This window comes from Lipotes vexillifer, unplaced genomic scaffold (genome assembly GCF_000442215.2).
Source record: "Lipotes vexillifer unplaced genomic scaffold, Lipotes_vexillifer_v1.1 scaffold532, whole genome shotgun sequence".
Taxonomy (NCBI): Eukaryota; Metazoa; Chordata; class Mammalia; order Artiodactyla; family Lipotidae; genus Lipotes; species Lipotes vexillifer.
Window position 1 is genome coordinate 2,481,153 of NW_006798027.1, and position 16,097 is coordinate 2,497,249.

Here is a 16,097-nt window from a genome sequence, read left to right on the forward strand (position 1 = left end):
CTCACCACCACCTTCCAGATAAAATGCAAATCCAGTAACTTGATACACGCAGCCAAGAGTGGTATTCAAATTATTAAACAACCTGGACAGTTTTTCCTGAATATCACTGGGTACCAACCTAACAAAACAAACTCCGGCCACAGGGCTGGGGTAGGGTCCTCAAGGCCCCCTGCTGACATTAACTCTGTAGTTGCTGAATTGCAGGGAAGTCCAAGGGTCCTCCCCAGGGAGGTGGCAGGGTTGCCAGGGGCATCTCAGGGACTTGGGTCAGTAGCGATTTTCCAACCAATACAGAGGGATACACTATTTTAACAGCCAGCGCAGACCTACTGGGTGGACCTGTTGAATAGTAGCTCTGCACACAGCCCGTGTGAACCGGCCCCTCGCAAAGTGCCCCCCTCTCACCACTGCTCCAAATGCCCCCCCCACTTCGGGCCTCTCTGGCCAGAAATGCTGTTCTCTGTGGTGTCCTTTTTTTTTTTTTTTTTTTTTTTTTTTTTTTGTTGTGGGCTCTGTGGCCTCTCCCGTTGTGGAGCACAGGCTCCGGACGCGCAGTCCCAGCGGCCATGGCTCATGGGTCCAGCCGCTCCGCAGCATGTGGGATCCTCCTGGACTGGGGCACGAACCCCTGTCCCCTGCATCGGCAGGCGGACTCCCAACCACTGCGCCACCAGGGAAGCCCCTCTGTGGTGTCCTTTCTCACTCAAGTGTCATCCGAGGGCAGCCTTCCCTGGTCCCCGAGCATCTTGTTCTCCCACAGGGATCATAGAAGGCTCGGGGCATAATCACTGGTGGTCTCTTCCCTCTCCCTTTGCCCCCAGTTGCAGGGTCTCTTTGCCTTATTCGTTGCTGTCTCCACCATCCTAGTAAGAGAACCAGCACACAGTGGAGGATGGATAGAAATCTGTGCAATTGAGCAAAAGTGAACCTTGGGTTGGGCAGGGGGAACCTGTAGTCCATGGCTGGGGACAGAGCTACGCAGCAACACTGACTCGGTGGCACATTCTGTATAACAAACGACGACACACAGCACACAGAATGGTCTCCACACTGCGTTATTGTACACCCTTCCTGGTAAGCTTTGAGCATTGACTACACACACACACACACACACACACACACACACACACATATATATTTACAAATTTTATTCATGCCTACTAAACTATATGTGCATTAAAAAAAAGTAACATTTTGAACAAAGAAGTTCTAAACTTTTCCTTTCACATCTCAATGGGCCAGCTTGTGTATCCCACACTGGAGACCACTACTAAGGTACTGTGTGCCTCTCACACAGCTACTGACCCAAGTCCCTCAGATGCCCCGGGCAAACCTGGCACCTCCGTTGGGGGTGGGGGTGGGGGGGTGGAAACTCTTGGACTTCCCTGCAATTCAGAAACTAGAGAGTAAATGTCTGGCCCAGCAGGGGGCCTTGAGGACCCTACCCCAGCACTGTGGCTGGAGTTTGTTTTGTTAGGTTAGTGCCCAGTGATATTCAGGACAAACTGTGTAGGTTGTTTAACAATTTGAATACCACTCTTGGCTGTGTGTATGCATAGGTCCACACAGCAACCTTATCCTGGAGGCCCAACCTACACAAAATTCTAGGTTTCCACCAAAGCTCAGGTCAGATGCCAGAAGCAGATTATTAGTAAACCTGGAAGCTACCTAGACACCATATATTCTAACCTCTATTAAAAAAAATAGAAAGGAAAAACCCTGTCTATGGCAAATAAAGAAGAGCTAGAAGACCAAGGGACAGTGATACTCAAATGGCATTTCCCCCCCCCCAGGGAATATTTAGCAATGACAAGAGACATTTGTAATTGTCTCAAGTGGAGGTGTGTTACTGTCATCTAGTAGGTAGAGGCCAGGGATGCTGCCAACCATCTTATAAGGTGCAGGACAGTCCCCCACAACAAAGAATTATCTGGACCCCCAAAATTGAGAGTGTGCGGTTAGAAAACTTTGGTTTAGAAGAAGATCTAGAAGATCTGACTTGGTCCTGCCCAATTCTGCTATTTATGAGCTATGTGACCTTGAGCAAATCACTTCACTTCTACAAGCCTATTGTCACCTCTGCAAAGGATATGGATTCATTCATTCAGTCAACAGATATTCCTCAAGAAACGGGGTTATGGCAATGAACAATATCCAATCAAAGCCCAGAAAATAGTGAGAATAAGGAAATGAGTGTAAAAACCCCTTAATAATTTTGAATGCACTCAGCAGACCCAAGGCAGAAGCTCTGATGTGATCATACAAGGTAATATACAGGTGAGAGTGTTCGCTCAGTTCAATAGCACTAACTTTCTAGTTATTGTCTTTCACCTATTCTAAGATATACAGGGATTTCTTTTTCATATTTTAACATCTTTGAATTAAAGTGACTGGGCCTTACAGTTGCCATCAGCCAGGTGGAAGTCACACCATACTTGTCACTGACTATATGCTTTTCGCAAACTTGGTCAGTATTCCTGGGGGACTAAAACTCTTTGGCGATTCATTCAAGGAACCATTGAAAGATGGCTTAAGGAAGCAATGTGGGTCCCCGTGTTGTCTGAAACCTTTCCGCGGGCACCTCATGGCAGGACAAGAATGCACCAGAACTGATCTAGACGCTTGCAGATTCTTTAAACTTCCAGTTCTGGTTACACCCTTTGGAGATACCCAGGCAAACCAAATTCTGCTCAGCTAAGTCAGCGGTTCTCAACCCAGGCGGCACATTTTTTAAAAAGTAGCAAGTGTTTTTAAAATGCTGATACCTGGGCTCCAATCCAAATCAATTAAATAAGAATCTCCAGAGGTAGGCCCAAGCATCTGTATTTTTTAAAACCCCACCCCAGAAATTCTGATTTAATGCCCACTCAGAAAAGCCTTTCCTGACCACCCCCAAGGAACCGTCGCTTCCTTCTCCTCTCCTGATGCAGTGAATCCCAACTCTGGCAGTACATTAGAGGCAGTAGAAGACCACTGAAAATGCTCCTTGCCCTGGCTGCACCCCAGACCATTCACTCAGAACTTCTGGGCTAGGGCCAGGCATCAGTAATTGCTAAAGTTCTCCAGCTGAATCCAGTGCACAGCCAAGGGCAGGAACCACTGTCCTAACTCCTACTGCACGTGAAGTGCAAATGCCTGTCTCCTCGAAGAGGCTCGCGGCCACATTGGCTTGAAGCCACATCTATTTGAAACGCATTTACATAACCTGTGACCTACTTTCTGCCTCTGGGTATACAGTCGTCACTCGGTATCCCTGGGGATTGGTTCCAGGGCCCCCGAGGATACCAAAATCCTAGGATGCTCAAATTCCTTAATGTGGCTTCCGAATCTGCGGGTTCCATAGCCGCAGATTCAACCAACCGCAGATCATAAACATAATACTACACATTCAGCGGTTGGTTGAAGCCACGGATGCGAAACCGCAGATACGGAGGGCCGACGGTATTCAAAAGCAAACCAGCCTTAGCCCTCACCTTTACTTCCTGGGCTGGGCATCTCTTCATCCCATTACAACACCTTACACATCATAGGTGCTCCGTACTCGACAAAGAATGAGTAGATGGACAAACACATGGAAGGATATATACGTATTTTGTCTGATGATGTGAATGCAACAACTAATGTACTGGTTTCAAAGATAAAGTAGAAATAAGGAGATTCTGCAATATAAAAATCATTACAAAATAACGGAGGTCAAATAGAGGTGTTGAGCCCACCCCCGCAAGCTAGAAGGAGACAAAAATACAAGGGGGAAAATGTTCAACTCTAAAGTAAGGTCACAGTCCACAGCTACCCATTTTTGATTTCTTAGTACATTGTACAGAGTCGGGGGAAAGAGCATGGTGCCAGAAATTCAGTAAAGTTCCGATAGCTTCATTACACAGACATAGCTTTAAAAAGTAATGAGTTTTTTACAGTCCTTATAGAACCTGCTGCTGTAGCTTCTAAATAAAGGAAGCTGAGTCTTCAGAATTTGGTCATCAACAATGGAATACCATCTGTCACTTTCAAAGACCATTTCTGCGCTATGGCCCAAGGCAAGGTTTTTTGTTTGTTTTTTCCTGTGTCCTAGACCTCCACCGTTAATTCAATAATCTGAATACAGCCTTTGTTTTAATACAACGTTCAGAGAGTTCTGTGCCTTCCTTAAGAATAGCTTGAGGCACGACCGAGATAGATTTCCGGTAAAGCTACATCGGACGAGTGCACGCATGCGCGCCAGGTGCGTTCCTGGCCCCCGGCTCCGCCACCTGCTCCAGGACTCGGGTGTCCTCCACCGGCGGTTTAGGCAGGTCCAACATGGTGGACGAGTCCTTCCTGGGATTCCCAGTCACCAACATCCAATGGTTCTTTGGCTTTTCAACTCTGTGTGAATCCAGATATGTGTGTGCAGCGACCTCTGCTTCCTTTCCAAAATAGGTACTGGGGCAAGAAAGAATTAACACTGGTTGGAAATGGAATTACAACCCTCAGTAAGCTGTTAAGTTCATCTCAAAGCACGTAATTCAACAGACTGCTATATAAAGCTCTTGGAGGGGGGAATCTCTAAAACACTATGTGTTTGCCAACAAGACTCATCCTACTTGGGCAAGGACCAGGTATATAGGATCCCATTATAGCTAAAGTCCTCTGTGGGGAAGGACCTGTATAATAGAAGGGGCTCTAATAGGAGTTTTCACACCATCAAAGTTCTATGTGGCGATATTTCGTCATCAAGGAATTTTTCTGTGCGTGGCCATCCTCTTTAAACTGAACTCCTTTGCCTATATTCACAGCCCCTGCCCTCTGGCATGGCATTTTCTTGTACCCTGCTATACAGTACCTTAAGAAAAGATGCCGGTGGGCCACCAGCCCCCGATTCGTGTGGCAGTGATTGATAAGAATTTCTGCATTTGCCTTTAAAGATAAAGAGAGTATGTTATTTGAATTATGAATTAAGGCCTCCAGTTTCCTAAAAGCAAAAATTTGGAAATATAGTATATATTCATTTATATATATATATATATATATATATATATATATATATATATATATATATATAGAGAGAGAGAGAGAGAGAGAGAGAGAGAGAGAGAGAGAATAATCTAGAACCCAAACCATAATAGATTAATAAGTACATTATTATAGATACACATATGATGAAACATTATACAATCATTTAAAGTCATATTGGAGAAGATCTTTGACAACTTGAAATATGGTCAGTAGTGTTAAGTGGAAAAAATAAGAATATTCCTAATGTCCTATATTTTTTTTTAATTAAAACTAAATTTAGAAAAAACATATGCATGGAAAAAGAAATGATAACAGTGGCTTTCTCTAGAAGATGGAACTACTGATAATCATAATATTATTTTTTGTACTTTTCTGACTTTCCATAAGTGAACATATATTGTTTATAATCAGAAAATAAAAGACATATTATTTCAAAATCTTGACTCAGGTAAGCTAAAAGCAGCGTGAGATGGGGAAAAGCAGCCCCTGACATCCGGGAACTGGCCTGGCAGCCAGGGCTCTGCCTTAGTGTTCTCCTGTGGAATATAATCAATTTCACACAGTGCCCACATCAGACAAGGCCACGTTGTGACCACGATGGGTCAAGACAAAAAGAAGACCACTTTGTGATCATGTCTGAACACAGCAAAAACATGAGCATTGTCCAAGCCACAAAATACCAAATGTCCTCCTCTCCTAGAGGATAGGAGTGATTACTCCTTCCTTACGCATGACAGCTTTGGCCGTGCTCTGGCCTGCCCTCTATAGATAAGATGTACTGAGACAGCCCTGCTTCCTGACAGATTCCAATCCAGGGCAAAGCCCCACTTCCTGAGACCCTCACTAAAATCTCCCAACCACAACCCCAATTCTATAACTTGTCCTTTCTTTCTAATTATTTTATTTTATTTTTAAAACTTTTTATTTTATATTGGAGTATAGTTGATTAACAATGTTGTGTTAGTTTCAGGTGTACAACAAACGTATTCAGTTATACATATACATGTATCTCTTCTTTTTCAAATTCTTTTCCCATTTAGGTTGTTACATAATATTGAGCAGAGTTCCCTGTGCTATACAGTAGGTCCTTGTTGGTTATCCATTTAAAAGATAGCAGACTGTGCATGTCAATCCCAAACTCCCTAACTATCCCTTCCTCCCACTCTTCCCCCCCCCACTGTAACCGTAAGTTCATTCTCTAAGTCTGTGAGTCTGTTTCTGTTTTGTAAATAAGTTCTTTTGTATCATTTCTTTTCAGATTCCGCATATAAGCGATATCGTATTTCTTCCTCTGTCTGACTTACTTCACTCAGTATGACAGTCTCTAGGCCCATCCATGTTGCTGCAAATGGCATTAATTCATTCTTTTCTAAGGCTGAGTACTATTCCATTGTATTATATGTACCACATCTTCTTTATCCGCTCCTCTGTCCATGGACATTTAGGTGGCTTTCATGTCTTGGCTATTGTAAACAGTGCTGCTATGAACACTGGGGTGCATGTATCCTTTCGGATCATGTATACCAGCCTCTTAATGAGACGCGCCACGGTTTTCCATGGTGCGCGTTCTCCATCACTGCAACAAGGAATAAAGCCGACTCATTCAACCCCAGGTGCTCCTGATGGTCTCTGACTGGAGGGTATTGACATGTGGACAGCAGCTGGACAGGTATGAAATGTCCCATTCTTCAGATGTGTCTGAATGTGGCTCAGAGACCTGCCTCGGGCTGTGGACTGAGTTGGCAACAGAGAAATGAGCTCCTGGTGCCTGAACTCCCCAACCTCTCTAACCTAATGACAGCAACAATAGAACAACCACCGTTAAATTAACAGCAATGAATGCTTGGGAGTGCTGTCTGGGCCAGGCACTTTTCTAATAAGCACTGTAAATGTAGTAACCGCTTAATCCTCACAAAACCTCGTAAGTTAGGCATCATCATCTATCACCATTTTACAGACAATGAAGCTGAGATACTGACAGTTTAAATCATGGGACTGAGAGGCAATTCCAAGGAGAGCAAAGCTTGGCAAAGACCAGTGGAAGAGAGGAAATCTGTCAAGCATGCATCATTGTGGACCACGTGTATATTCTCCGTGCTGGGAGAAAGACCCTTGCAAACCTGGGTCCGCCTGCAGAGCTCGGAAGAGAAGCCTACTGCGTCAGGTGGATTTAGAGTTGCTGGTAACTGGGGGCCCCTTCCTGGATGGCCAACTCTTTAACGCCTTCCTGGCTGTAAATCGAGTAACTCTCCCAATAATCTCCAACAACTCCTTAGTCTCCATCTGCTGGATGTCTCACAAGCAAGTAGCACAGCCTCTGGTCCTCAAAACAGCTCTGTGCCCACCAGACCTGCCTTCCCATCCAGAACTGTGCTCCTGTCCGCAGGGCCCAGGCTCCTGAGAAAATGTCCAGCAACGTGCTCACCTGTGCGTCTGCCCCACCCTGTCCTTCACTACCCCCAGATTACCCAGTCTCTTTAGAAATGAGGACTTAACAGAGGCCTGAAAGAAAGCAGTGTCATCATCCTTACAATCTCGGGGCAGTGGCTCTCAGCCTGATCTCAGGGGCAGAGCCTGGGCCTCGGTATCTTTATGAAGCTCTGTAGGTGATTCTGTGCGCCGCCAGAGTCGAGAAACACCAAGGCAGGATGCTGCCACAGGGCAAAATGGTGCCTCCCAAACTTGAGTTGGAAATGAAAAAGAGGGGCTTCCTAGCGGTCCAGTGGTTAAGACTCTGCTCTTCCACTGCAGGTGGCACAGGTTTGATTCCTGGTCAGGGAGCTAAGATCCTGCATGCTGCACGGTGCAGCCCCCCAAAAGTTTTTTTAATTTTTTAATAAAAATAAATAAATAAATATTTTTTTAAAAAAGAAAGAAATGAAAAACAGAGAGAGAGTGAAAATGTGTGAGGCATATAAGGCGTCGGAGCCCTGACAAGCCTCCATTTCACACACAGGAGTAAATCGCACCCACTTCACAGCATCTGTGCACGTCTGTCTTCCCCGGGCTGCGCTCACCAGGACGGGGAAGCCTTCATATTCCAGGCGTAGCTGGGGGTCAGGGAAGGCCGCCTGCCAGCAGTTCAGGTAGGAGTCCTCATCCGTCAGGTACACCTCCTGGAGCCAAGACCTCTTAGACGACTTCATGAGGGTCCTGTGGTCACTTGATAAATATAACTGAAAACGACAGCAAGCAGATGGACTACCTCACAGCTACCCGAGAGGCTGGACGGCCAGTGTGTTCAAAAGCAGTTTTCAAAAACCCTGTTCTTACGGATTGTACAAGAACATTCAACTTTCCTCTCCCTCAGAAAGGCCATCTCAGAGGCTGAGACCACCCGCCCTCACATCACCGGCAACTGCTTTCCCTTCCTTGGAATACCAAACCCAGCCTCCCTCTCCATCTCATGCACTCCTCCTCTTTTTTTAATTTTAATTTTAATTTTTTTAACATCTTTATCGGAGTATAATTGCTTTACAATGGTGTGTTAGTTTCTGCTTTATAACAAAGTGAATCAGTTATACATATACATATGTTCCCATATCTCCTCCCTCTTGCATCTCCCTCCCTCCCACCCTCCCTATCCCACCCCTCTAGGTGGTCACAAAGCACCAAGCTGATCTCCCTGTGCTATACGGCTGCTTCCCACTAGCTATCTATTTTACGTTTGGTAGTGTATATATGTCCATGCCACTCTCTCACTTCATCCCAGCTTCCCCTTCCCCCTCCCCATGTCCTCAAGTCCATTCTCTATGTCTTCGTCTTTATTCCTGTCCTGCCCCTACATTCTTCAGAATCTTTTTTTTTTTTTAGATTCCATATATATGTGTTAGCATACGGTATTTGTTTTTCTCCTTCTGACTTACTTCACTCTGTATGACAGACTCTAGGTCCATCCACCTCACTACAAATAACTCAATTTCGTTCCTTTTTACGGCTGAGTAATATTCCATTGTATATATGTGCCACATCTTCTTTATCCATTCATCTGCCGATGGACACTTAGGTTGCTTCCATGTCCTGGCTACTGTAAATAGTGCTGCAATGAACATTGTGGTACATGACTCTTTTTGAATTATGGTTTTCTCAGGGTATATGCCCAGTAGTGGGATTGCTGGGTCGTATGGTAGTTCTATTTTTATTTTTTTAAGGAACCTCCATACTGTTCTCCATACTGGCTATATCAATTTACCTTCCCACCAACAGTGCAAGAGGGTTCCCTTTTCTCCACACCCTCTCCAGCATTTATTGTTTGTAGATTTTTTGATGATGGCCATTCTGACCAGTGTGAGGTGATACCTCATTGTAGGCTTGATTTGCATTTCTCTAATGATTAGTGATGTTGAGCGTCTTTTCATGTGTTTGTTGGCCATCTGTGTATCTTCTTTGGAGAAATGTCTATTTAGGTCTTCTGCCCATTTTTGGATTGGGTTGTTTGTTTTTTTGATACTGAGCTGCACGAGCTGCTTGTATATTTTGGAGATTAATCCTTTGTCCATTGCTTCATTTGCAAATATTTTCTCCCATTCTGACTCCTTCTCTTTTTCAGGGCATCAGGCCTGGAGTAATATTTTATTCATTATAAATAATGTTGCATGAAACTTATTGCATGAAGTGAAGTGCTCTTAAAACCAATACCAGCACAGCTGGTATTCATACGTGAGCCTCCAAGGGGGCCTCAGCCCCTCTGGAATTGACATCCACACTTGGAACTTATGTCAGCTCTCTGGTTGCCTATAACTTCGCCAAGGAGCACCCCATCTTGCTGAAAGGTCAGTAATGTTAGTTCCTCGTTAGCCGTTTACTGATTCGCCTTCACCCTGCACCTGGAGGTCATTTCTGCATATCTTGATCGGTTTTCATTAAACACCTTTTCTATGCAAAGCTGTGTCATGAAGCGCTCTGGGGAAGGCAGAAATGAGGTACTGCCCTCAAGAAGCTTTCCGACTAACAGGAGGGATGACTGAGTATAGAAACTGGAAGCATCTGTAAGGTATGGCGTCCAGCAGGGATGCAAAGAGCTATAGGAGGGGAGAGATGGGAACACATGCTCTCCCAGGGGCTCAGGAAAGACTCCGAGGAGGAGGTGGTATCTGGGAGCCCGAGAGGATGAGCGTGGACAGGCAGGGTAGGGACATATTACAGAGGGCTTTAAATGCCACAGTGAACAGCAGCACTTAATGCAGAGGGCAATGGGGGCACCGCTACTGACTTTTCAATGGAGGTGCAAGGTGAGCAAAGCTGAGCTTTTAAAGGATTGACCTGACAGCACGCTGCCAGTATGAGATGAAGTCAGGATAGACTAAAGGGACGAAGCTATGGGGGCGTGGACTGAGGTACCGGCACTGGGAGTGCAAAGACGGGCCAAACTGCACTGTGAAGGAAGAGCCATGGGACCTGACAATAGCTAGAGCAGGATGTGGGTGGGAAAGGAAGATGGGTGCAAGATACACTGCGGCTTTGGCCCGGCTGATGGGGCGGATGACAATGCCATTCAGACCAAATGGAAAATAATGCCTATCTCAAACCACAGACATTGCTTCGTTCATACACAGAAAAACCATAAGAAAATCAGGAACAAAAATCAGGCCTCTACAAGGCCACCATCAACAGATTTTTCATAAATACCCTGAAAGAGCTTGCTAATTCAAAGACAAGAAACAGAAGAAAGAGGTATAAGAATTTGAGAAGAGATAAAATTGTCATAATTTGAAGATGAGATGACTGTCTACCTAGAAGTCCTAAGAGAAACAACTAGAATTCATAAGAGTAAGTGATTTCATCCAAGGTGAGTATAAAAATCAATGTCTATCTTCTATTTTTGCTGCAACTGTCAAAGGGACCTACCTTCAATAGCTTCCAAAATAGAAGATACCAAGGAATAACCTTGACGAGATCAGTGTCAGATCCATGTGAAGGAAAGCACAAAATTTTACTGAGAGATAGAAAAGAATAATTGAAGAAATAGAGAGACATCTCAGAAGAACAAATATTGTAAAGCTACTAAATATGTGAACTTACTTAATTTTACAATGCCAATCAAAATATCAAGTGATTTTTCCCCCCACAGGGGCAGAGGGACTTAAAAAAATTATTACTACATTTGACTGAAAGATTAATTCCTAACATAATTCAGACAAAGAAGTGTAATGATAAAGACCTAGTCCTGCAAGTCATCAGAGTGACCTGGAATAAAAATAAACAACTCCAGTTCAAAGGATCCAAACAGAAAGCCAGGTATAATAATTTAATGCATGCAGCATGTGTCAGTGAAGAAAGGAATAATTATTCAAGGAATAACACAGATATGACTGACTAGTCATTTGGGGGAAATTTAGATGTTCACATCAAGGCCTCTATCAAAATAAATCCCGAGTGGTTGAAAGAATAAACTTAAGCAACAGTTCAAGTTTAGACATCTAAAAATTAATACAAGTCATTCTTTTTATCATATCTTTGGAGCAGACTTCAAAGGCTCTGAGCAATGGAAAGAATTACAGAGAAAAGCACTGATAGATTTTACTTAAAAATAGATGAGGACAACTACAATTTAAAAGCCAAGTTAGCAAATGAGAGGAAATATTAGCAACAAGCATGGCAAATTTTTATAATCTGTGGAAGAGCAGACATTTAAGCCCAAGTCAATAAACAGGCAAAGAACAGATGATTTAGGGGAAAGAGAAGGAGAGAAGAGATGGAAGGGAGAGGTGGGAAAAGGAGGTAAAAGAAAGAAAGAGAGAAACAAAAAGAGCAAAGAAAAAAGATAATATCTAAGTGTTGTAATGCTTGTAATTTCCCCTATATTTTAAGATTTTCCCTTTATAAAATAAGCTAAAATGTTAGTAGGGCTACTCTCTGGATGAGAGAGTGATGATTTACTTCCTCTTTCAACAACTGGGTATTTCCTCTAATTTTCGCATTTAAAATCAGGCTGCAGCTTACCATCTATGGTGCGTCAGAATTTAATTGCCAGCATTCATTTCTTCGTAGTATGAAAATGATAATGATGCTGCTGGTGATGATGATGCCACATCATACAGTAATGGAATCTTTGATTCAATGAAAAATGTTATATATAATACCAGCTCTGCCACTTAGTAGCCAAGTGACTTGGAGCGACGTCACTTAACTGGCTGTGCCTCGGTTTCCCCATCAGTAAAACAGGGGTAAAATAGTCCCTACTTTAAAGACTTGTTGGGGGCAATAAATGAGTTAACATATGTGAAGCTCTTAAACAGTAAGTAAATAATCTCCATTTTATAGAAAGACTCAAAAAGGTTAAGTAACTTACCCAAAGTCCCAACCCTTAGGTATGCATCTCAGCTGGAATTCAAATCCATATTTATCTGTTCTATTACACTGCCTAATTCCCAAGGTAGAGGTAAAGATCAAAGACTTATGCTCCCCGATTTATGCAAATGTGTTAGCATTGGTGACATTAAACAGCTGTCAGATTATTACATAATCTGATCATTTAACTTACAAGTGGAGGTGGTATAAATTTTTGCTTTTTACCAGCTGCATTGCAAAGAGGTTTTTTTTTTCCCCTTACTCTTTAGCTTTTAAGGATGTATTTTTGTAATTCGTGAGGTTAGAAGGAAGGAATTGGCCCCAGAATGCCTTGGAAAAGCTGCAGGCTGACACCATAATGAGGCCAGAGATGGAGCCCATGCCCATAGAGTTCTCTGTCCACTTCAGTAAGTAGCCATTAGCCCACATGGAAACAAAAATGACTGGTCCAAAGTAGACGTGCAGTATTACGACTTACCATTCTGTCTGCAAATCCTCCTGCTATCCCGAGGCGAAAGTTCTGCCCGTATCTAAGGACCTGACCAATGACCTCTCCAGCTGCACTGTCAGTGGAGAATTAATATAATGTAAATTCTGTGTATTAGGATCATTCTACAGCTCTATTTTTTGTGTATGCACTTTGGTTTATAATTTTCTTAGTAATGTCTATTCATGTACTATAACTGAAATAAGTCACTTACCAAAAGGTCTTTTCTTTTGGCCTTGAAGTCTTGCTGGCACTTTACTCACTGTCTTCCAGCACACTCGGAACACACAGTGTTCCCACTTTGTGAGCCTAGGGTGGACTGATCAAGTCACACTGTCCTACACTAATGAATTGGTCCAAGTCCACTGACATCTTTTTTTAATTGAAGTACAATTGATATATAATCTTATATTTACTTTTAAGTGTATACATCATGATTTGATATTTATACACATTAGGAGATGATCACAATAAATCTACTTACCATCTGTTGCCATTTAAAATTACTATGATATTACTGACTATATTCCCTATTCTATATATGACATCCCCATACACTGACAACTTTAGAGAGAAGCAAGGTAACAAATTTGTAGACATTTAATACACTCTTCCCTCTTAATCTTCCAGGAAACAGAAATTGTGACCAATTTTTAGCTGTTTTAACATAAATTATGTGTATTCAAAAACTCTAAAGACTTAAAGAGCTAGTTATATCCCTGTCATATAAACTTGCTATCATAGTTTAGTAACAAACTGAAAGCAATGACTTTTAATTGTAATTATGTATCTATTCTCTAAGGATTTAAATGCTCATCTCCAAAAATTCAAGTACATTTTTAGTGGACAATTAATTTTAAAACAGCAAATCCCCATGTACTGCTACCTTGCATTTAACTATATATTTCTGATGTAGAAATAACAGAGTAGCATTAAAAACAATGAAAGCACTCAAATGAGCTCAAAGCCTTAAGAAATGTTATTAGGAAAACCCACTTGGCTTCTGGGCAGATTCTGAATTTAATTCCCTGGATCCAATACTTTTGAATTAAGCATTTTGAATTGAATTCAAATTATCCATTATCCTGATGTGAACTGAAATCAAATTACCCATTATCCTGATGTTTAAGGTAACAGGATTGTCAAGGCCCCTAGACAATCATTCTCAAGATAAGAAAGCAAGATGAGAATCACAGAGAATATTCACATAACCTTTGCCTCCAATCAGCACTGCTCTAATCCCAGGGCATCCTTAAACTGCAGGTGAAAACAGATATTTATGATGAAAATGAGCCTAAATTAAAGTATCTTTACCACAAAACGGTGAAAGTGTTTCTGCCAACCGGAATCTTGGTTTGAGCTGCGCTCAGGCCACAGGGCACCTCTAATTCGTCACTCAGATGGGCTTTAATTTCATCTGGAGTCATACACAAGCTCAGGTCCCCGCCCAGAAACAGATAAGCTTCTGTCTCAGGGTGGTCAGGATTCACAAGCATCACTTTGTCGCCATAGTGAATGTATCCGTCTTCAGATATGGAAAGCTGCATCTACAATTTAAATAGGAGTTTTTCAGATAAACCATGCAATTCCTTCACAGCCAGTGCCGAGGCCACTGCAGATGTACCCTCTATTTTAAGAAGGGATTGACTTGAATTTCCTGAAATCTTTCTTCTTCCTTTTCCTGCCACCAATCTGCTCCTAATTTGCCAAATCAATGCCCCTGATAATCCCAAACGAAGTAAAATAAAGCTGATGAAAAATTACATGGGTTGATTCCATTATTAATTTATTCAACATACCTAGAAATTTTCTTGAGCACCAACTAAAGGGCATTTTACTCGTGCCTGTATCAATCTATTCATTTCTTAATTTGGAAAATGCAGGTGAACAAAATTAATAGCAAACTTCTCATGTTTCTACAATCTTAGGGAATTTTAAACATTGCAGTTCTCTAAAGAGAAGAATTGGTATTTTCCAAATGACAACTCACTTATGGAATTTTTGCTTGCTTAACATATTCTCACATTTAATTTGACAGACTTTTGAAAACAACACTTGAATTTCAAATTACCGGTCTCAAAAGATTCTCTTTCAGTCTTCTGTTTCTCTGTATGAGAAGTTGTCCCTTGTCCTTCTTTGCTAAGAAGTCTTTCATGAGCTCCTGGTTAAAGAGAAAAATGAATGAAACCCAAAGGGTCAACAATAGTCCCGAATAATAGAGATACTGAGAGCTTTTAGGTCCAAAGCACAAGTTGTAAAAGCAAAATTTGAGAACGTAAAAAGAAATGTGAGCATGATGGGAATGGGGGACTTTTTTAGCATTACTTTATTTTTTATTTCATTGTGGAATGTTTAGAAAAATGAGAAAGACACAAAAAAGAAACATCACCTATAATTACTCCAACCAGTGACAATGATGAGTAACATTTGGAGGTCATATATCCCCTCCTACTGAGGTCTCTGCGAGTTGTATGATGATGGACACCGAAAGTGTCTCCCCACCCAACTGGTTCCATAAAAGGATGGTGCCCAGGGTCTTGTTAAGACCGCCATAGGACAATTCAGGGCAATGAGTATAAGGTCAGTAAAAGGGATGCTACGGGGACACTCAGGAGGGAATGTGGGACAAGGTGGGGGATGGGGGCAGTATTTCTGCTTACAGTCTACCTGCTCACCTGGACCGCGGCTTCGGAGACTGTAAGTCTCTGCGGAACAGAGGGAATTTAGTGGGGCTCTAGACTAAGGCAGAGACACAGGCAGGGGCCTTGAGAGTTTGGGAGGCCAAGAGACGCGCGCAAAGAGTAGAAGGGCGTGAGACCTGCGGGTCAGCCAGTGAGATTCTTGGGGCGTTCGGAGGGAGTTGGGATTTTAGGGACATTGGGTGTGTGCTGGGTGCGAAAGGAGGCTTGGGATGCTCTAAGTAGGGGCCCGAACTTAGGCCAGGCGTGGGAGTCCCCGGGCAGTGGGTGGGCCGTGCCCGGCCACTGCCTCCGTACCTCCTCCAGGTAGACGTCCTCGTTCCAGTTGCCCATCCGGACTCCTGGACCGTACAGGTTCTGAGCCATCGTCCCCTGCTCTCCCACGAACAAGCTTCCGGGGCACAGAGCCTGTGTTAGCCTCCCCGTCGCCATGACGACCCGGCCCCCTGCGATTGGCCAAGGTCCGGGACCCTGCTAGCCAATAAGTGACGACACACGAGTTGCGCTGGGCTCTGGTGCGGCCCCATCCCAGGGGCTGTCACCGCCCCACCTCCACCCCCGCCACCCCGCGCCTCACTTCCCCTCTTGGGTTTTTCTCGAGTTTAATTGCAAAGCAGGCAAGAGAA

The 16,097-nt window shown here is 43.2% G+C and overlaps 1 protein-coding gene across 1 annotated transcript; it reads right to left on the reverse strand.

Moving 5' to 3' along the window:
- Positions 1-4,190: 4,190 nt before the first annotated feature.
- Positions 4,191-15,843, reverse strand: CFAP161 (cilia and flagella associated protein 161). Its single transcript, XM_007470078.1, has 7 exons — positions 15,769-15,843; positions 14,844-14,933; positions 14,087-14,319; positions 12,764-12,848; positions 8,013-8,171; positions 4,823-4,896; positions 4,191-4,422 (listed from the first exon to the last, which is right to left on the reverse strand). The coding sequence occupies exons 1-7, from the start codon at positions 15,835-15,837 to the stop codon at positions 4,191-4,193; spliced, it is 942 nt and encodes a 313-aa protein (XP_007470140.1). The 5' UTR covers positions 15,838-15,843.
- Between the last annotated feature and the right edge of the window lie 254 nt (positions 15,844-16,097).

What these genes read in the sequence shown, in the direction of transcription:
- CFAP161 (XM_007470078.1), bottom strand. Translation starts at nt 15,837, where the DNA reads ATGGCTCAGAACCTGTACGGTCCAGGAGTCCGGATGGGCAACTGGAAC. An exon ending in AACACTTTCACCGTTTTGTG is followed by an intron (nt 12,849 to 14,086) that starts GTAAAGATACTT and finishes CTCCACTGACAG; the next exon opens with TGCAGCTGGAGAGGTCATTG. An exon ending in CACCGGCATCTTTTCTTAAG is followed by an intron (nt 4,423 to 4,822) that starts GTACTGTATAGC and finishes TTCTTGCCCCAG; the next exon opens with TACCTATTTTGGAAAGGAAG.